Source organism: Salmo salar, chromosome 09 (assembly GCF_965601325.2).
Source record: "Salmo salar chromosome 09, fSalSal1, whole genome shotgun sequence".
Taxonomy (NCBI): Eukaryota; Metazoa; Chordata; class Actinopteri; order Salmoniformes; family Salmonidae; genus Salmo; species Salmo salar.
This window is the reverse complement of record NC_138299.1, coordinates 71,851,497-71,872,100: the sequence shown is the minus strand read 5'-3', so window position 1 is coordinate 71,872,100 and position 20,604 is coordinate 71,851,497. Positions and strand designations below refer to the sequence as shown.

Here is a 20,604-nt window from a genome sequence, read left to right as displayed (position 1 = left end):
GCCACAACAGAACACTAAACAATACATTAATTGCACTATAACGGTGACAAACGGCGCCTACAAACTGTTAGGGCCTACATAAAGCTGTCCCAACAGCAGAGTCCCAACAGCAGTCCCAACACCTTACCTCTGCTACAACTGGCAGCGGAGCCTTGCTTGGCAGTGAAACAGTTCATTCAGCCTCATTTACTGCCTTTAAAAAAAACAAAGCTGATATGGCTGACTTGCTTAAACAAATGTAGTTTCTACTGACAATTGAGATGTACAAACTATGGCATAAGGGGACGACAAGCGGATAAGAGGCAATCCGTAATTTCGATTAAGACATTAATGAGTGAGCTAGGATGGACGCAGTCAATATAACTCTTTGTTCAGCACTTTTGAAATGCACAGCGACATAATTCAGAACATGGCCGTTCATACAGTGTTCTCCCTGTACACCAGGTTTGAGCCCTGAATGTTGATTGGCTGACAGTCGTGGTACACCACGGGTATGACAAAACATTTATTTTTACTGTTCTAATTACATTGGTAACTAGTTTATAATAGCAACAAGGCACCTCTGGGATTTGTGGTATACAGTGGGGGAAAAAAGTATTTGATCCCCTGCTGATTTTGTACGTTTGCCCACTGATAATGAAAGGATCAGTCTATAATTTTAATGGTAGGTTTATTTGAACAGTGAGAGACAGAATAACAACAAAAATATTGAGAAAAACACATGTAAAAAAATGTTATAAACTGATTTGCATTTAAATGAGGGAAATAAGTATTTGACCCCCTCTCAATCAGAAAGATTTCTGGCTCCCAGGTGTCTTTTATACAGGTAATGAGCTGAGATTAGGAGCACACTCTTAAAGGGAGTGCTCCTAACCGCAGCTTGTTACCTGTAAAAAAGACACCTGTCCACAGAAGCAATCAATCAGATTCCAAACTCTCCACCATGGCCAAGACCAAAGAGCTCTCCAAGGATGTCAGGGACAAGATTGTAGACCTACACAAGGCTGGAATGGGCTACAAGACCATCGCCAAGCAGCTTGGTGAGAAGGTGACAACATTTGGTGTGATTATTTGCAAATGGAAGAAACACAAAAGAACTGTCAATATCCCTCGGCCTGGGGCTCCATGCAAGATCTCACCTCGTGGGGTTGCAATGATCATGAGAACGGTGAGGAATCAGCCCAGAACTACACGGGAGGATCTTGTCAATGATCTCAAGGCAGCTGGGACCATAGTCACCAAGAAAATAATTGGTAACACACTACGCCGTGAAGGACTGAAATCCTGCAGCACCCGCAAGGTCCCCCTGCTCAAGAATATATATACATGCCCGTCTGAAGTTTGCCAATGAACATCTGAATGATTCAGAGGACAACTGGGTGAAAGTGTTGTGGTCGCCGTGTTTGGAGGAGGAGGAATGCTGCCTATGACCCCAAGAACACCATCTCCACCGTCAAACATGGAGGTGGAAACATAATGCTTTGGGGGTGTTTTTCTGCTAAGGGGACAGGACAACTTCACCGCATCATTTGACGGGGCCATGTACTGTCAAATCTTGGGTGAGAACCTCCTTCCCTCAGCCAGGGCATTGAAAATGGGTCGTGGATGGGTATTCCAGCATGACAATGACCCAAAACACATGGCCAAGGCAACAAAGGAGTGGCTCAAGAAGAAGCACATTAAGGTCCTGGAGTGGCCTAGCCAGTTTCCAGACCTTAATCCCATAGAAAATCTGTGGAGGGAGCTGAAGGTTGGAGTTGCCAAACGTCAGCCTCGAAACCTTAATGACTTGGAGAAGATCTGCAAAGAGGAGTGGGACAAAATCTCTCCTGAGATGTGTGCAAACCTGGTGGCCAACTACAAGAAACGTTTTGCAAAAATTAAAAAAAAAACTGTTTTTGCTTTGTCATTATGGGGTATTGTGTATAGATTGAGGAGGAAAAAAATGATTTCATACATTTTAGAATAAGGCTGTGACGTAACAAAATGTGGAAAAAGCCAAGGGGTCTGAATACTTTCCAGATGCCATGTATACCATACCCTGTCGGGCTGTATTGCTTAATTATACTGCACTCTAGTGTGCTTTACTGAACTCTAGTTTACAGTACAGTACTGTTCTGTACTGTGCTGTCCAATCTTGTGAAACATAGACGTCTATGATTGGTTCAGATTTGGTCCTACCAGGACGGACTGACCAAATTTCAACTACTTTTCAACGTCCATGGATGTCGGGTGTTGGTCGGTGCTCAGTGGGCGAGGAAACTTGTTACAGGAAATGGAAAGGGGGTAGGTGTCATGGTAGGAGTCATTAAGAGCCAGGACACGTGGCATTAACTGGAGAGAGAGAGAAGAGAGAGAGAGAGAGAGGGAGGTGTTGTCCAGACTGTTTTCAAAGTCTTGCTTTGACCACCAAATGATGGAAAGAGAAAGAAAACAGTTATGAGCTGAACATAACAGTATGCCAGTATTTCCCATTGTAGTCAATTCAATTGCAGTAATTACGTTACGGATTTGGTAACAGAATTCCGAGTTTTAATCACTTAATAATTTTAAAAAATCAGTAAAATCACTATAACTAATTGATAGGTCTACCATTACTTGTTACTTCTGTGAACTTTTATTATCCTCCCTCCTCATGAGGGTGAGACATTATAAAATATCTCCAAGATGTGTGGGTTTTTGGTAATGGAATTTCTAGGCTCAAGTCAATGTTTCTTAAACTTTCAGAAGGCAAATAGTTTCTCCAAAAGTAAATATAAGTGTTGATATTAGTTGGCAGAGGTCTTTACTTCAACATTATTGTGTTTTAATATATTTCTAATACCTTTTAAGACTTTCTGGTAGATGTTGTCTAAGACCCCGTTTCCATCTGTTTGACCAGATATCAAAGCCTTTGCTTATTTCAAATTTTTCGAATAAAAAATGGTTGAAATATGTGCCGTAATTTCTCAAAAATATAGACTCTTACCTTTCATTTGACACCCAATTTGATAAGCTCCTATGAACTTTACATGTTGGTGCTCATGGGTCCTTTTACATGGAAATGCCCTTCATAGTCAAGGGTAGTGACCATGTGTGTCCCAGAAGGACTGTATATTTCCCAGAAGACACTATGGTCAGGAGGGGGAAGTTCAGTTGCATCTCAAGGAAACAGAAGGGGATGAGAGGTGTCAGATGAACGTGTCACCCGGAGAATTTCTGCTCACTGGGAATAAAAGACTGATCTTGTGCACCAGTCCTGTGTCACATCATAAAAAGACCACTCTCCATTGATTGCACAGGTGCCTCAACACACAGTGAACAAAAGAGTAGGGCTCTCTGTAGAGAGCTGGACTGACTTGGGTAGGAGTGGACTGAGCTGAAGAACGACTGACTGAGTGACAAGGGTCTGTGACCAGTTTCAGCTGACAGATACACAGGCTTTTCTCTATAACACACACAGCCCAGTGCTCAACAGGATGATGCCTGTCTCATGTAGGGGGGCTCTGCTCTTGCTTCTAGCCAGTCTTGGAGGTCTGCTCTGGGGGGAGGTGGGTGACTTCACCCCCTGCCTCTGGTTCTACTACATGAAGACTCCCCCAAAAGCCGTAGGGGGAGAGGGGTACCAGCCCATCTGCCAGCGCTACAGGAACCAGTACCATTTTGCCAGCCTGTACCAATGCCAGAGCAGTGCTCCTCTCTACTCTTCCTACATACTTAGCCCTGGCAGAGGCAAACGGCCCAGAAACAAGTGGATGTATGAACCACAGGTGAGTATACAGTATGTTTGTGTGTGTAACTGGGTATTACATTCAATGTCAATTCCATTTTATTCTACTCAATTCAAGAAAAATACTTGATTTATGGTGTGTTTGTGTGAAGCCAGCAGTTCTTATAAAAGTGCTTAAGCAGTGTGACTTCTCTCACCCAAAGCAATTCAAACAAAGTAATGTCATTATTATGTAATCTGGGAAATATTCTGTTTCTGTACGAAAAAAAAATGTATGAAATGAAAATGAAATGAAATGAATGCATTCACTACTGTAAGTCGCTCTGGATAAGAGCGTCTGCTAAATGACTAAAATGTAATGTAAATGTTTCCCCTTTTAAAGTGGAAATGACAGCGTTTTAGCAACATGACATTTTATTAAAATCTGTTCATATACACTCCCAGAATAGAATGTTTGGGAATTAGCCTCTACACGATCGGTGTGTCCCCCGTGGCACGGTTGAGCTAACGTAGGCTAATGTGATTAGCATGAGGTTGTAAGTAACAAGAACATATTCCAGGACATAGACATTGTCACGTCCTGGCCAGTATAAGGTCAATTGGTATTGTAGTTTGGTCAGGACGTGGCAGAGGGTATTTGTTTTATGTGGTTCGGGGTGGTGTTTTGGAAAATAGGGTGTTTGATTTAGTATTTCCGGGTTTTTGGTTTATGGTCTGTGTTTATGTATTTCTATGTGTTATCTAGTTTGTTGTATGTCTATGTTTGGTTAATTGGGGTGGACTTCCAATTGAAGGCAGCTGTGTGGTGTTGCCTTTGATTGGAAGTCCTATATTAGTTGGGTGTGTTTGTTTGTCTAATTGTGGGAGATTGTCTTTGGATTGCTGTGTTGCCTTCAAGGCTGTCATTTTGTCGTTCATCGTTTTGCTTATTTTTTGTATACGTGTTTGTTTGGTTTTTTCCTTCTTTTCCGTTAAATAAAGAAGATGAGTATACACATACCTGCTGCGTTTTGGTCCGCCATCTCTAACGACAAGCGTGACAGAATCTCCCACCAACTAAGGACCAAGCAGCAGAGGAAGGAGCAGAGGGACTTCGAGTTGGACTGGCGGGAGAAATGGACTTGGGAGGAGATCTTGGAGGGAAAAGGCTCCTACACTTGGGAGGAGATCCAAGCCGGTAAAGATCGCCTTCCATGGGGACAGGTGGTAAGCGAGAGAGAGGAAAGGAGTAAGGCTGGCATGGACCGGGAACGTTTCCGAGGGACAAGACTGGCGTTGAAGCACGAGAGGCACCCCCAATAATTTTTTTGGGGGGGGCACACGGGTAGTTTGGCTAGGCATAGGAAGAGCCGGAAGCCAGCTACCCGTGGTTATATGGAGGAGCGTATGAGGTGGAGAGCGCCATGTTTCGCTGAGGAGCGCACTATCTCACCCATACGCACGCACAGTACGGTGCGCGTTATTCCAGCCCCTCGCAGGTGCCGTGCTAGAGCGGGCATCCAGCCTGGTAGGAGGATGCCTGCGCAGCGCATCTGGTCGCCGGTACGCCTCCGAGGACCAGGCTACCCAACTCCCGCTCTACGCACGGCTACCATCAGGCCCCTGCACAGCCCAGTCTGCCCTGTACCAGCACCCCGCTCGTACAGGGCTACTAGTTCCATCCAGCCAAGACGGGTTGTGCAGGAGGTAAGATCAAGACCGACTGTGCGCCTCCATAGCCCTGGGTTTCCAGCTCATGTCTCTCGTGCGGACCCGGAAGTGCGTCAACCCAGTCCGACTCGTCCTGTTCCCGCTCCCCGCACTAGCCTTCAAGTGCGTAAACCCAGCCTCGCCAGTCAACAGTCGTCGGAACTGCCGGAGTGGCCAGACTGCCCGGAACTGCCGGAGTGGCCAGACTGCCCGGAACTGCCGGAGTGGCCAGACTGCCCGGAACTGCCGGAGTGGCCAGACTGCCCGGAACTGCCGGAGTGGCCAGACTGCCCCGAGCTGCCGGAGTGGCCAGACTGCCCCGAGCTGCCGGAGTGGCCAGACTGCCCCGAGCTGCCGGAGTGGCCAGACTGCCCCGAGCTGCCGGAGTGGCCAGACTGCCCCGAGCTGCCGGAGTGGCCAGACTGCCCCGAGCTGCCGGAGTGGCCAGACTGCCCCGAGCTGCCGGAGTGGCCAGACTGGCCCGAGCTGCCGGACTGGCCAGACTGGCCCGAGCTGCCGGACTGGCCAGACTGGCCCGAGCTGCCGGACTGGCCAGACTGGCCCGAGCCGCCGGACTGGCCAGACTGGCCCGAGCCGTCAGACTGCCCGGACTGTCCCGAGCCGCCAGACTGCCCGGACTGTCCCGAGCCGCCAGACTGCCCGGACTGTCCCGAGCCGCCAGACTGCCCGGACTGTCCCGAGCCGCCAGACTGCCCGGACTGTCCCGAGCCGCCAGACTGCCCGGACTGTCCCGAGCCGCCAGACTGCCCAGACTGTCCCGAGCCGCCAGACTGCCCAGACTGTCCCGAGCCGCCGGACTGCCCCGAGCCGCCAGACTGGCCGGACTGCCCCGACTGCCTGGAACGGCCAGAACCTGAGCCGCCACCAGCATAGGTGGGTTGGGGAGGGAGGGTGTAGCACAGTGCCGTCGTTGATGGCAGCCACCCTCCCTTCCCTCCCTTATTGTTTAGGGTTAGTGTTTATGGGTTTTGTTGGGGATTTTGTTTGTTGGTGTTAGGTGCATTCCGGGGTCTGCACCTTGAGGGGGGGTACTGTCACGTCCTGACCAGCAGATGGAGCTGGTGTAGTAGTTTGGGGGTCAGGACGTGGCAGTCTTGTGTGTGTCTTGTGACTCCTGATCAGGAACAGCTGGGAATCATTGTTCCTGATTGGGAGTCATATATGTAGGAGTTGTTTGTCACTGGGGGTTGTGGGGAATTGTTTGTGTGCACTGCGTTGGTTTGAGACTGCCACACTGTTACCATTGTAAGTACTGTTTATTGTTTTGGTTTATTGTTTTTTGGTGGATACTTTGCTTGTTTTTTTTGTAAATTAAAGAAACATGAGTGTCCACACTTCCGCTGCGCCTTGGTCGTCCTTTCATATCCACGATGGAAGCCGTGACAGACATATGTGATATTGGCAGAAAGCTTACATTCTTGTTAATCTAACTGCACTGTCCAATTTACAGTAGCTATTACAGTGAAATAATACCATGTTATTGTTTGAGGAGAGTGCACAGTTATGAACTTGAAAATGTATTAATAAACCAATTAGGCACATTTGGGCAGTCTTGAGACAAAATTTTGAACAGAAATGCAATGGTTCATTGGCTAAGTCTAAAACTTTGCACATACACTGACGCCATCTAGTGGCCAAAATCTAAATTGCGCCTGGGCTGGAATAATACATTATGGCCTTTCTCTTGCATTTCAAAGATGGTACAAAAAAACACGTTTTTTTTCTTTGTATTATCTTTTACCAGATCTAATGTGTTATGTTCTCCTACATTAATTTAACATTTCCACAAACTTCAAAGTGTTTCCTTTCAAATGGTATCAAGAATATGCATATCCTTGCTTCAGATCCTGAGCTACAGGCAGATAGATTTGGGTATGTCATTTTAGGCAAAACTGAAAGATTGAAACTTAAAACATGATTTTCAATTGTTTTGCACTGCATGGTTGAATGCAGCATTGCAGTATGGTGCACTCAAAATGTATTGTAGTTAAGTAGCCAGCCTAGGCTACTGCTCAAATGTTGCTGTAATAGGCCGACATGTTTCTCCTTTGCATGGTGCTTTGTTGCAGGTTTTGTTTTTTGGTTATTTATTGTCAAACTTTAAAAACCGAAGCCAGACTGCAATATTTTTAGTATGCTAGTTAGGACTGTACACTTTCCCTCTGCTGCTCGCTGTAAACCAGACACACGAAAGCAGCGCAATTGAAGTTGAATTCACTGATGCGAGCGCAGTAGATGACTCAACAGGTTGACAAATTTATACTCGCTTGTGTGTCCTATTTGGCCCGCGTGCCTTGTATTTGACTCGTGTGCTAACCTATTAGCCATGTTACAACTGACTTGTGATCATTGCTATTGCTAGTTTGATTGTATTGACATTCCCAGCCTTAGTTAAAGTCGGACATTTTTGTTAAAAATACAGTCATTGAAACTGAAACAGTGCATCCCTAAGGCCAGCTGTGATTTCAGTGGCGATTTTAGCATGTAAATCTTGGTGTGGCAAACAAAATGTGGGACGCATGCCAACAAAGCCACAACAGAACACTAAACAATACATTAATTGCACTATAACGGTGACAAACGGCGCCTACAAACTGTTAGGGCCTACATAAAGCTGTCCCAACAGCAGAGTCCCAACAGCAGTCCCAACACCTTACCTCTGCTACAACTGGCAGCGGAGCCTTGCTTGGCAGTGAAACAGTTCATTCAGCCTCATTTACTGCCTTTAAAAAAAACAAAGCTGATATGGCTGACTTGCTTAAACAAATGTAGTTTCTACTGACAATTGAGATGTACAAACTATGGCATAAGGGGACGACAAGCGGATAAGAGGCAATCCGTAATTTCGATTAAGACATTAATGAGTGAGCTAGGATGGACGCAGTCAATATAACTCTTTGTTCAGCACTTTTGAAATGCACAGCGACATAATTCAGAACATGGCCGTTCATACAGTGTTCTCCCTGTACACCAAGTCAGAACCGTAGGATAAATAAAGGGGCATATAAGCAAACAATGAAAGTTCTTACAATATTCAATGATTGCATTTCTCAAAAACAGCTTATAGGCTACATGTGCACCACCAAGTCAGAACAGTAGTGAAATTCAGAGGTGAAAATAGACCAAATTATTAGGGTGAGGCACATGGGCTACTAACAGCTTACTTACTACACAACATACACTTAGTATTACTTTATTAGCTACAGTATACATGTCTCCCTGGCATATTACATCATTTATAGAGCAGCATACAAGATATTTTTGGACTCCTCTTGTTGTGCAGTGCTCCCTTGAACAGGAAGGTGGCGCTGCGGTCCTTCGTGGGCAAATGTTGTCATCAAAGTCTGGCATTCTTCGGATTTATGGTGCTTTCAAGACAACAGGGAACTCGGGGGTGGGGTGGGGGGGGTTGAATCATGATGACGTCAGTGATCTTCAGGTCGTACTCTAGAAAGAGGCCTGAGTTCCGGATTTACAATTCTGAGTTCAAAACATATTTTCCCACTCGTAGCTTGTTTTTCGTGCACTTCTAATGTAACTCTATGGCAGCACCCAAGGGGATAGAATTTTCTAGCTCTACCCTTAGACTTGGCGGTGACGTAGTGTCCCCGTGAGTGACAGAACACTGAGACAATCACAGCTCAACACTCCGTATTTTCTGCTGGCTTGCCCCACCACTACAGAAAGCACTGAGCTAGGCTGAAACACCTGCATTTTGGAGATGCCTTACTCAAAAAAACAATGTTTGTATGCGGCTTTAATAACTCAATGATATATTATTATTTTAACATTGTTTGCAAACTGATATGTGACATGTATTAATGCCAAGATAACATGTGAAACAGGCAAAAATGTGGGGGCTCAAAACAGGTGCCCCAACTGCCCTGAATGACAGATTGCCACTGTGTGATTTACAACCTGATAGCAATAAGTACCAAGAAATGTATTGGTGAATTATATTAGTCATGCATCCATCTATTCTGCTAACAATGCCTCACTTTACATAATGGAATTTTGAATCAAACAGAACCCATTTTTAAAGCCTCTTATAAAGTTTTTTAAGGATAAACTGTGAATTTTGTTTTTGACTAATATTTTGATTTCCTGTTTGTTTCATATCTGCAAAGTAGTTAAAATGCTGCCAGTTCCACTTTAAACTCAAACCACTACCTAGTGATTTCCAGGAATAAAAAGACTGGATCATAATTGAAGCTGAGGCCTGTGTTTGTTCTTATTTCTCTAAATTATATTCTTATACCCAACAGCTCAGAGTAATCACCAGTGATAGAATGTTATTACACTGTTAAAAAAAGTACAAATGTAGGTTGAACCATCTTTATCTGTGCTGGTTTTAATCTCAGTTTTCCCTCTCTGTGTGTTCTAAGTTGGCGTTCTCCAGTACCAGTCCAGAGATGCATTGTTTCCCGCGCCATGGCCCTGTGGATCAGAACGTGGTGGAGAGCCAGGTGGTGCTCCAGGACTACACCAACTCCTCCTATACTAAGGGTCACCTCAACCCCAGCCTGCACCACTAAGGCCCAGAGGACCACCGTGCCACCTTCACCCTCAGCAACGTGGTCCCTCAGCGGGCAGCCTCAAACTCTAGGCCCCTGGGCTCAGCTGGAGGTTGAGATGAGGGCCCGGATGGGTGATTACTGCATGGGGCCGGCGTTTGTGGTGACACTGCCATACCTCTCTGAATGCTGGATGGCGAACCGAGGGGCGGTGCCAGAGTACATGTGGTCTGCCTACTGCTGCCCCTTCGAAAACTCTAGTCTCCCCGCCTGAGACTCTACTTTCCATCATATTCCGCTGTGGGTCGGAACGACCCTCAGAGTGGAGGGGAGATTGGACCGGTGGACCCCCAGGCGAAGGCCTCTGTTCGAGGGTACGATGTGAGGCGGTTGCCCCTGGACACCGTGGAGACTATTCTACAGCATCCACATCAGCCAGTTTCACACCCAATGTCGATGAGCAGGTATGTTAGTAAGATAGTTATGGACTGTCCATATTCAGTGAAAAATAAAATGCTATGGTTTTCACACCAGTTCGAGTACACACACACACCCACTGAACACTAATCTGCTTAAATGGTTGCTAGAGAATATCATGTTTCGTGAAAATGAGGATATGCGTTGAATAATTACGCAAGCAAAGATTAAAGCAGATTTTTTTTTTTAGGTATGATAACCGCATGAATGAAAAAACAACAGAGCTCTCAGCTGTGAACGGAATCTTCTCCAAATACAAATGAAACCTTTGTTCACATGCAGCTTGTGTCAAGGTCACTGATGAATGCAAATCACAGACGAGGTTACCTTGAGTTGATCTTTGCTCTGGTACAAGGACCTAGAGGAGCTGATGTGAACACACTTCCTTTACTTTGTAGTCCACCACCAATTGTTGTGTATGACTATATGACTACAGAAGTTTGTACTGCTTCTGTAAGGAGAGATGGAGAGCATTAAGTTAGTCTGATTAATCAGGCTGTACATATTGTTATATACAGCCTGAAACTAATGCCTGCAAAATCGTGGAAATGTTCCTTACAAGTCAGAATGTTGAATAAAGTCACACTTAAAACTTACTCTACTGGTTTATCTTTCAGCTGCTCGAGACAATATCCACAGGAAAGTGTTATGACTTTTTTAGAGCCAGTACGTTGGTTTGGCACCAAGGTAAATTAGTTTTATACTGGATATTCAGTTCTCTCGTCAATAGCTATTTAACCAAGAATGTCATGACAATGCAAATGGTACGGAAATCAGTGGAGAGAACAATCCACATTTTGTATCGAATTCGATTTTTTTGGAATATTGAAATCAGAATAAAAAAAATATTCACACAAAAAAGGTGTTGATTGTTCTCCATCCTCCCCAGATTCAAAATGTTTGTCATAGCTATTGGCGAGAGAATCTCAAATATCCAATATAAAACTTTCCAAACCATATACCAGGTTGGTGGCACCTTAACTGTGGAGAACAGGCTTGTGGTAATGACTGGAGCGGAATCAACAGAATGGCATATAGTTTCCAGGTGTTAGATGCCATTCCATATGCGCTGTTCCAGCTATTATTATGAGCTGTTCTCCACTCAGCAGCCTCCTGTGATACCTACATATACCTGCTTGTAACGATCAGTGTAATGAATATGCTCCAGATCTCGATTTGAAGCTCCTGCATGCTTGGACTTGTAGTTTAAGAATCTCACCCACCGTGGTCTTTAACAAGACGCCCACGATTAAAGCATGCTGTGACAAAGTCGACATCTCTAGTGTCTGCCAGTGAATGGACACGATTCTAAAACGTTATCAGTAGGTGTTGCTGTCACTAAGTTGTTGATACACGGACTTATTTTCCCTGGCTGAGTTTGGCGAGACGTCGCGACCTAGCGTCTAAAATCCTAATGACACCAACAAGAAGTAGCATGTTTGCTACAGTAGCACACTAAATTCCAGCTAGTCTGGGGGGGGGGGGGGGCAAACTAAACAATTTCTAGCTTAACACTAACCTTGTTGGCAATTGACAACATGAGAGGACTGACAGTATATGAAAGGAGACCATTGGTCACTGAATAAAGTCAAGTGTTTATTCCTGATGAATAATACAGAAAACAAACAGTACAAAATACCAAAATTGTTATCATCATTGATAAAGTCAAGATACAAGGCCATGATTGATGTATTCAAAGTGAAAATTTCATAATATAAAGATACAATGTACATTTGAGAAACATACAAAACACACAAGTTTCTCCATGTACAATTCGACAGCTCAGCTCAACCTGGATGACCATCATCGCCTTTTTTTGGAGTAGGTAGAAGTTGTCCCTAACCACTGATACAAGGTCAGAGCTTTAGATTGCATTTCTAATGGTCAACTTCAGGATTGAGGCCAGGGTAAAATGATCTTAGATCTGTTAGGGAGCAACTACCTTTAGCAGGAATTTCTTTCAACTTTCCCCTCCCCCAAACAAATCATGGTAAATCTCAATTATCAAACTATAAAAAGCACTCGTGGTTTTTGAGCTGCTCGGGTTCGCTGAAGCCTTTTCCACACTGAGAGCACTGGTGGGCGCTGCCGGCCTTGTCTCTGTCTCCACTGTGGATCAGCTGGTGTCTTTTCAGGTACTCTACCCTGCTGAAACGCCTGCCGCACACCTCGCACCCGTACGGACGCTCGCCCGTGTGGATCCGCTGGTGCCTCTCCAGGTTGCTTAGGCGACTAAAGCTCCGCCCGCACTGCTGGCAGCGGTGTGGCCTCTCTCCAGTGTGAACCACCTGGTGCCTCTCCAGCGAGCGCGAGTGTGTGAAGCCCTTCCCACAGAGCTCGCAGCGGTGGGGCCGCTCGGCCGCGCACACACACTCGTGGTTCTTCAGGGCCCAGGCATGGCTGAAGGCGTGGCCGCATGAGGCGCAGGGGAATAGGGTGGCCTCCGTCCCTCCCTGCAGGTGGGTGTCCCCCAGGGGGCAGGGGTGCTCCTCCAGCTCAGCCTCGTTGGCAAAGCCCCCACCGCACTGCATGCAGAAATGCATCAGGTCTCCGGTCTCCTCCTCACCACTATCATCCACGCTACCCGGAGCAGATGGGTGATGCAGGGCCTCATCTGAGCCTCCCTGCTCTTCCATCACCTCACTGTCCCTCAGCCTCTTGGGCCAGCGTGGCTGCAGCGCTCCTCCAGCCCCCCCTGGCAGTGCCCTCTCACTTTCCTTCAGACGGGCACCAGGACCCTGCAGGGCATCACTAGAGTCCCTCTCTGAGGGTGTGGGACTCCCCAGCGCTCCCTCCTGTTCCAACCCATCCAGACCAATGTACTTCTGGCCCAGGCTGAACTCACTGCCTGCCATTACTTCCGGGTCAGGGCTCATGGAGCCATGGTTAGAGCCTGCTGTGGGGGGGATCCTTAGGGCTGCTTGCTGGCGCCCCCTCTCTGCCCTCAGGGCCGTCTCCAGCCCACTCAAGTCCTCCACGCTCAGCACCCCCTCCGACACCTCTGTTGGAAGGGACCCCACGTCCCACTCCTCCTCATCCCCCTCTTCATGCCTCATTGCTGAGGGCCGCTTCAGGGCCTCCTGGGCCATAGGGCTGAACTCCATGTCTCCTACTGGGCAGAGAGATTGAGAGGGTCTGTTAGAGGAGCAGTACTATGAAGGCACATGCAAACAACGGACTGCAGACAACACTGTACAGAGCCAAAGGCGTTAACAAGTGTCCTGTGAAACCTACAAGAAAACTTCAGCATTCCCATTGGGGTTATTGCTCTATCCAAGAGTTGTTGTAATCATGTTTTTGGTTCCGAGCTGGTGTCAGTACCTTCGCTGTGGGTTCTGGATCCAGTATGGCGGTTCTGGTTGGGCGGGTCCATCTTCAGGGCTTCCTTGATCAGCCGCAGAGACGCAGGCTGGTAGCCCCCCTCCACCATGTCACTGGACTACAGACAGAGCAAAAATAACTACATTACCCACAATAGACAACACAGTAACATTAATGCAGAGTTCACGAGCACACCCAGCATTTCATGCAAAGTGCACTTTCATAAGTATTTACAAGTATCCCCAAGTCACAAGAACACTGTTCAAGTTTTACACTGTGCATTTTCTGTAAACGTACAATGTTTAGACAGTTTAAGATGACATGAAGAAAAGTAATTGTATTATTTAAGTCGCCTGGTAGAATACACAACTGTTCCGTCCTAACATTATAATGTTTAGGGTCTACAACGTTCTACACTCGAGTGCACTTTCAGGACAAGCACTTCTGCACCTGAATATCAAATCGGTGTCTTTCCAACATCCACCAGCACTGCTGCAGTTCGTCAGTCACTCAAACACAGCAGATTAAAAACATTGTTCTGAGTCTCACCACGCACAGATAAACTTCACTGAACAAAAATATAAAAACGCAACATGTAGTGTTGGTCCCATGTTTCATGAGCTGAAATAAAAGATCCCAGAAATGTTCCATTTGCACACAAAAAATTACATTTCTCTCCCTGTTAGTGAGCATTTCTCTTTTTACCAAGGTAATCCATCCACCTGACAGGTGTGGCATATCAAGAAGCTGATTTAAACAGCATGATCATTGCACATATAAAATGTGCAGTTGTCACAATGCCACAGATGTCTCAAGTTGAGGTAGCATGCAGTCGGCATGCTGACTGCAGGAATGTCCACCAGCGCTGTTGCCACAGAATTGAATGTTCATTTCTCTCCCATAAGCCGACTCCCACGTAGTTTCAGAGAATTTGTTAGTACGTCCAACCGGCCTCACAACCGCAGACCACGTGTCTGGGGGTCATGTGGGAGAGCGGTTTGCAGATGTCAACATTGTAAACAGTGCCCCATGGTGGCGGTGGGGTTATGGCATGGGCAGGAATAAGCTACAGACAACGAAAACAACCGCATTTTATTGATGGCAATTTGGATTGCACATAGATACAGTGATGAGATCTTGAGGCCCATCACCTTATGTTTCAGCATAATGCTGCACAGCCCCATGTTGCAAGGATCTGTACACAACTCCTGGAAGCTGAACATTCCCCAGTTCTTCCATGGCCTGCATACTTACCAGACATGTCACCCCATCGAGCATGTGTGGGATGCTCTGGATCGACGTGTATGTCAGCGTGTTCCAGTTCCCGCCAATATCCAGCAACTTCGCTCAGCCATTGACGAGGAGTGGGACAACATTCCACAGGCCACAATCAACAGCCTGATCAACTCTATGAGAAGGAGATGTGTCGCGCTGGATGAGGCAAATGGTGGTCAAACCAGATAGTGACTGGTTCTGATCCATGCCCAACGTTATTTAAAAAAAAAAAAAATAAAAAGCTACAGTATCTGTGACCAACAGATGCATATCTACATTCCCAGTCATGTGAAATCCATAGATTAGGGCCTAATGAATGCATTTCAATTGACCGGTTTTACTTCTATGAACTGTAAGACAGTAAAATCTTTGAAATTGTTACATGTTCAGTATAGTGGTCTCTGGTGCAGTGAATGACATTCAGACTCCTCGGAAAACCTCATCTCCCTCACCTCCTCTTTGATGTTGTCCGTCTCCTCCCCCTCTCCCGAAACACAGCCCCCCTCCTCCTCTAGTTCTCCTTCCTCCCCGGGGAACTGAATGAGGTACAGCTCGCGTGCCTCCTTCCACCCTCCCCCCGTTACTACCCTGGCTGCTCCTCCTCCTTCCTCCCCCGCGCCTCCAAAGGCAAGGCCCAGCGTCTGCTTTCCTCCTGAGGAGGAAGGGAGAGAGGAAAGGGAGCGGATGGGGTGAGGAGGGAGCATTAAGGAAAGAGTGGGAGGGACAGAGCGGTGATATAAATAGAGGGGGAAGGGAGAGAGCATTATGAAGGAGAGGAAGGAAAGCAGGGAGAGGAGGAGGGATGGCAGGGAGCGGGAGAGAGGCGAGGGGGGCATGAAGGATGGAGGGGAGCGGTGACAGAAGTGGAGAAATTGGGGGAAGGGAGAAAGCATGTTGAAGGAGAGCAGGAGGGATGGCATGGCGCAGGAGAGAGCATGGACGAGAGGGGGTGAGAGGGGAGCAGTGACAGTGGAGGAGTTGGGGGAAGGGAGAGCATGAAGGAGAGGAGGCAGAGTAGGGAGAAGGAGAGAGGAAGCGTAAAGGAGAGCAGAGGGGGTGGGAGTGAAAAGGGGAGAGGAAAGCGAATAGAGAATTGGAGGAGGTGGGGGCAGGGAGAAGGAGAGGGCAGGATGAAGAGCAGAGGGAGAAGGAGGGAGGGAGGAGAGAGGTCGTGATGGAGAGCGGAGATAGGAGTGGGGGAGGTGAAAGATAGAAAATGAAGAGGAGGTGGGGGAGGGAGAGCGGAGGAGTAGAGAGGGAAGGAGAGATGAGACAGCTCAGCCTCTGCCAGATGGCTTCCAACATAACAAGCACCTCTTCACACAAGCATTACAGGCTTTCGACTTAATGGTACACAAGAAATCAACTTGTATTGATGTGATATGCAATCACATAACATTTCAATCAGAATATGATGAATGATGTTTAATGTCAGTTTTATACATAGGGAAAGACAAATACATAAACTACTTTATGGTCCGTGATGCTTTTGTGGCTGTACTTACTAAATATGAACACTTACGAGGCACTTCAATTTTCCGCTTTTTCCGCCCACCGTCCTCAGACACTATCAAACCAGCATTGCGGCGATTCTCTGCCCACCCCATCCCGTACTTGCGTTCATTTCTCAGTTTGTTCTCCGTCAGTCGGAGTCGGAGTTTCAGAGCGTCCATTTCCTTCCTGTTCAGCGATATTTCCACCAGATAGTCATTCACCGTGTCCTGGAACAGTTTGGTGATCTCGCACACCGATGCGCGGATCAAACTGTCCATGACAGAGGTTAGGTGGGTCTGGAACGTCTCCACCGAGTCCGCCATGGGTTCGCTGCCTTGACGATCACACGATGGATATGGGAAACTGGACGAGGCAGATATTCAACTGTAACACGAAAAGTAATAACTAGAGTTGAACGTTACCAAGTCACATTGTCAGTGAGTGACAACGGTACGTTAGTCAGCAGTATCATACATACCTGTAATTAAACCAAGTACCTAACGTTAGCTATCTTCTGAAGGATAATAATTGTTCTTGCTAGTAATTAAGATAGTAGCCTAGCTACTCACTACCAACAAATGCAGCAGTTGAGCAAGAGAGCATAACGTCGTATGGCGCGAGGAAAAACAAGTAGCACCTACCACACCGTGAATGTGAACTCAGCTTTACCGCGCGACCTAGCTACCACACTTGAGGGTTAGCTAGCTAGCTAACGTTAGCTTGATTGCTACCATAAGCTTTATAAATCCAGCTAACTCGACCACTATTACAACACCACTAAGGCTAGACCATACTATGTGGCAACACTAACGTTACAGTACAAAGCCAGCTAACTAACGATCGTCGCTATCCGACCTTATAAAGCTCCCTTCTTGAATACAACGCTAGCTAGCTCGCTAACGTTAAGCTACAGCTCAAGCACATATTTGGCTCAAGTGGCAGCTAGGCTAGTAATTCTAGCTAGCGTTACGTACCGTGCAGTCGCTGAAATCAGGATAACGAAACACCGTTTGATATAAACGACAACCAATACGTATGAACACCGTAGATAAGCCAAGCGTCAATATGACAAAGGAAAAATAGATCCAACTTTATATCCTCCCTTCTAAACACCGTTGAGGGCATGCGTAGTAGACATTACCGTATACAACCACATCCTAAAAAATGTCATTTTGAGGCGATGCATGGGTTTAGACGATTGACGTATATAAAACCTGGATTGCTGACGCTATGTATTGGCCATATTGGCACTCCCTAGGTCGGAGGAGCAGTCCTCCATAGAGCCTCACAGTGGAGGTGTCATAATACCCATAAAACCTAACGGTCAAACTGAGGTGTAACTACGGACCCGGGTTTGATCCCGGGCTGTATCACAACCAGCTGTGATCGGGAGTCCCATAGGGCACCGTCTGGGTTAGGAGAGGGTTTGGCTGGGGTAGGCCGTCATTGTAAATAAGAATTTGTTCTTAACTGACTTGCCTAGTTAAATAAAAGGTCAAAAAAATAAAGAAATAATGGTTCCAATCGTTTTCCCACCATTCATTTTCCCATAGGGAATTTTAGAAACACTTAAAATAAGGGTTGTGTTTCATGTAGGCTTGTCCTGGTGACATTTTGATAACTCACCTTGTCCGAGAGATTTACATGGTTATTAATATATTTGTCTCTATTTACTCTCCGACATCATGCAAAGCAGACATCATGCAAAGCGACAAATTACATTTACAAATCCCTGCAAGCTCCTGCACTTCATCTCTAGCTGATATCTTTGCTAACAGGTATTGTGTCAATTTAAAACGTGCACAAGACAGTTCACAGAATTGTCCATTTAAATACATTTTGCCAATTTATTCAATACTACATTTAACTAGCATTAGATAGTTAATCCAGAGATTCTTACATTTGCCTCGATTTGGCAGTCTTGTCCAGATCATAGCATTTGCAGTTCTTTATTATCGTCACATTAGCAACTAATTAGCGGTAAATTTGCTCCCCTTTGGTCAGTGTGGCGAGGGATGTTCTGATCAATAAATTGCAAAACTCGTGCAGCACACACCATACCAGAAATACTAAGAAATTAGGAGATGTGAAACTCAATTCATAATATAACCCATTGTGTTCATTGCCCATAGAGATAGGACTCTAGTGCACAAAAGCCCATTTAGGATGGGTAGCGCCATCGAGGACTTTCACCATTTTGAAGTAGTCAACTTTGTGAGGCTTCCTATGGGATCAGCAAATGAATTATGCTTGTGAGCAAACATTCCATAACTGTAGATGGCAGTAAATCACCAACCTTGGCTTTATGCCTGTACAAATAAATAACACACTTCAGCTGGCAGTATGCACCCTTTCACGGAACCCAAACCGTCTGTGCACGTGCGCCATCGTGCATACATTTATTTTGTCCCCCCACACCAAACGCATGTTAAAATATAACAACAAACTCTGAACCAATTACATTCATTTAGGAACAGGTCAAAAAGCATGAAACATTTATGGCAATTTAGCTAGCTTGCACTTGCTAGCTAATTTGTCCTATTTAGCTAGCTTGCTGTTGCTAGCTAATTTGTCCTGGGATATAGTTAAACATTGAGTTGTTATTTTACCTGAAATGCACATGGTCCTATACTCCGACAATTAATCCACACATAAAACGGTCAACCGAATCATTTCTAGTCATCTCTCCTCCTTCCAGGCTTTTTAATCTTTGCATTTATATGGTTATTGGCATCTAAACTTTCATAGTATTACTACACCAACCGGCAACACAGTTCGTTTTTCAATCACCCACGTGGGTATAACCAATGAGGAGATGGCACGTGGGTACCTGCTTCTATAAACCAATGAGGAGATGGGAGAGGCAGGACTTGCAGTGTGATCTGCGTCAGAAATAGAAAGGACTTCTATTTTAGCCCTTGGCAACGCAGACACTCTTTGGCACGCTCGAGCAGTGTGAGTGCAATAGTTGAATAATATAGATTTCTAAATTGATTTTGCAAATGCGGTGTAGTCAGCCTGTTTGAGTTTGTTTACCAACTCATAGAAGTATACTGAACAAAAATATAAATGCAACATGCAACAATTTAAAAGACTTGACTGAGTTACAGTTCATATAAGGAAATCAGTCAATTGAAATAAATACATTAGGCCCTAATCTATGGATTTCACACAACTTGGTATACAGATATGCACCTGTTGGTCACAGGCACCTTTAAAAAAAAGATAGGGGCGTGTAATATTCATATGTGTAAACATACTGAATTATAATTGGATGCATTTTACCGCCGTATCATACTGTGCTATGATTGGTTAAGACCACCCAGATGGTTAGGTCATGGTCAGTTGATCATGGTTGGAGATAAGTGAACATGCCAGTTGTAGCTAGCTAATAAAGAGCTACGTTAAGAAATATCCTGTAGTACTGCATTTTATTATTTTGTACAAAGCGTACAAAACAAGACATGGTGTCAGAGTAAAAGGTCTTAAAATATGGATATTTCTGGAGTTCCTTCACCTCGAATGGACTGGGAGTCTACAAACTGACCCGATGCATGGCGTAAGTACAAACAGCATGTGGAGCTGATGTTCACGGGTCCTCTGAAGGAAAGAGGAGAAGAGGAAAAGTGCAGCTACCTGCTCCTCTGGATCGGTGAAAAAGGGAGAGATATTTACAACACATGGACACTTACTGAGGCTGAATCAAAGGTACTGAAAACATACTACGATCGTTTTGAAGCATATGTTTTGCCGAAGACAATACGATTTTCGCTAGGTACAAATTCCATGAGAAAGTACAGGGAGCTAGCGAGTCTTTTTGAACAGTTTGTGACTGAGCTGCGTCTGCTTGTGAAAGACTGTGGTTATGCAAACAAGGATGAGATGGTCAAGGACCGTATTGTATTTGGAATACAAGCAGTGCACGCAGTCAGGCAGACATCAAACTACACCTACACTGCACAGAGAGTGCGTTTTAGAATGGAGAGAGACAACTCCAAAACAGACCGACACAGACTCAAAAGACCCCAAAACATGTGGATATTGTGGATACAAAGTGCATGGCGAACAAGGAAATTGCCCAGCTAAAGGCAAAACAGTGTACTA

The 20,604-nt window shown here is 45.7% G+C and overlaps 1 protein-coding gene and 1 pseudogene across 4 annotated transcripts; one reads left to right on the top strand and one right to left on the bottom strand.

The window, feature by feature from the left end:
• Positions 1-3,458: 3,458 nt before the first annotated feature.
• LOC106611610 (endonuclease domain-containing 1 protein-like) lies at positions 3,459-10,950 on the top strand (annotated as a pseudogene).
• A 1,043-nt stretch (positions 10,951-11,993) lies between these two features.
• On the bottom strand, positions 11,994-17,821 carry LOC106611652 (uncharacterized). Of its 4 annotated transcripts, none has more exons than XM_014212088.3 (5): positions 16,979-17,821; positions 16,529-16,884; positions 15,459-15,658; positions 13,732-13,849; positions 11,994-13,522 (listed from the first exon to the last, which is right to left on the bottom strand). In XM_014212088.3, the coding sequence occupies exons 2-5, from the start codon at positions 16,821-16,823 to the stop codon at positions 12,420-12,422; spliced, it is 1,716 nt and encodes a 571-aa protein (XP_014067563.1). In that variant the 5' UTR covers positions 16,824-16,884; positions 16,979-17,821; the 3' UTR covers positions 11,994-12,419. The 4 variants fall into 4 exon arrangements, with proteins under 4 accessions (XP_014067563.1, XP_014067564.1, XP_014067562.1 ...); XM_014212089.3 differs by having other exon boundaries at positions 17,642-17,821; XM_014212087.3 differs by having other exon boundaries at positions 17,475-17,819.
• Between the last annotated feature and the right edge of the window lie 2,783 nt (positions 17,822-20,604).

What these genes read in the sequence shown, in the direction of transcription:
- LOC106611652 (XM_014212088.3), bottom strand. Translation starts at nt 16,823, where the DNA reads ATGGCGGACTCGGTGGAGACGTTCCAGACCCACCTAACCTCTGTCATG. An exon ending in GCGGAAAATTGAAGTGCCTC is followed by an intron (nt 15,659 to 16,528) that starts GTAAGTGTTCAT and finishes CTTCCTCCTCAG; the next exon opens with GAGGAAAGCAGACGCTGGGC. An exon ending in CGGACAACATCAAAGAGGAG is followed by an intron (nt 13,850 to 15,458) that starts GTGAGGGAGATG and finishes CTCTGTCTGTAG; the next exon opens with TCCAGTGACATGGTGGAGGG.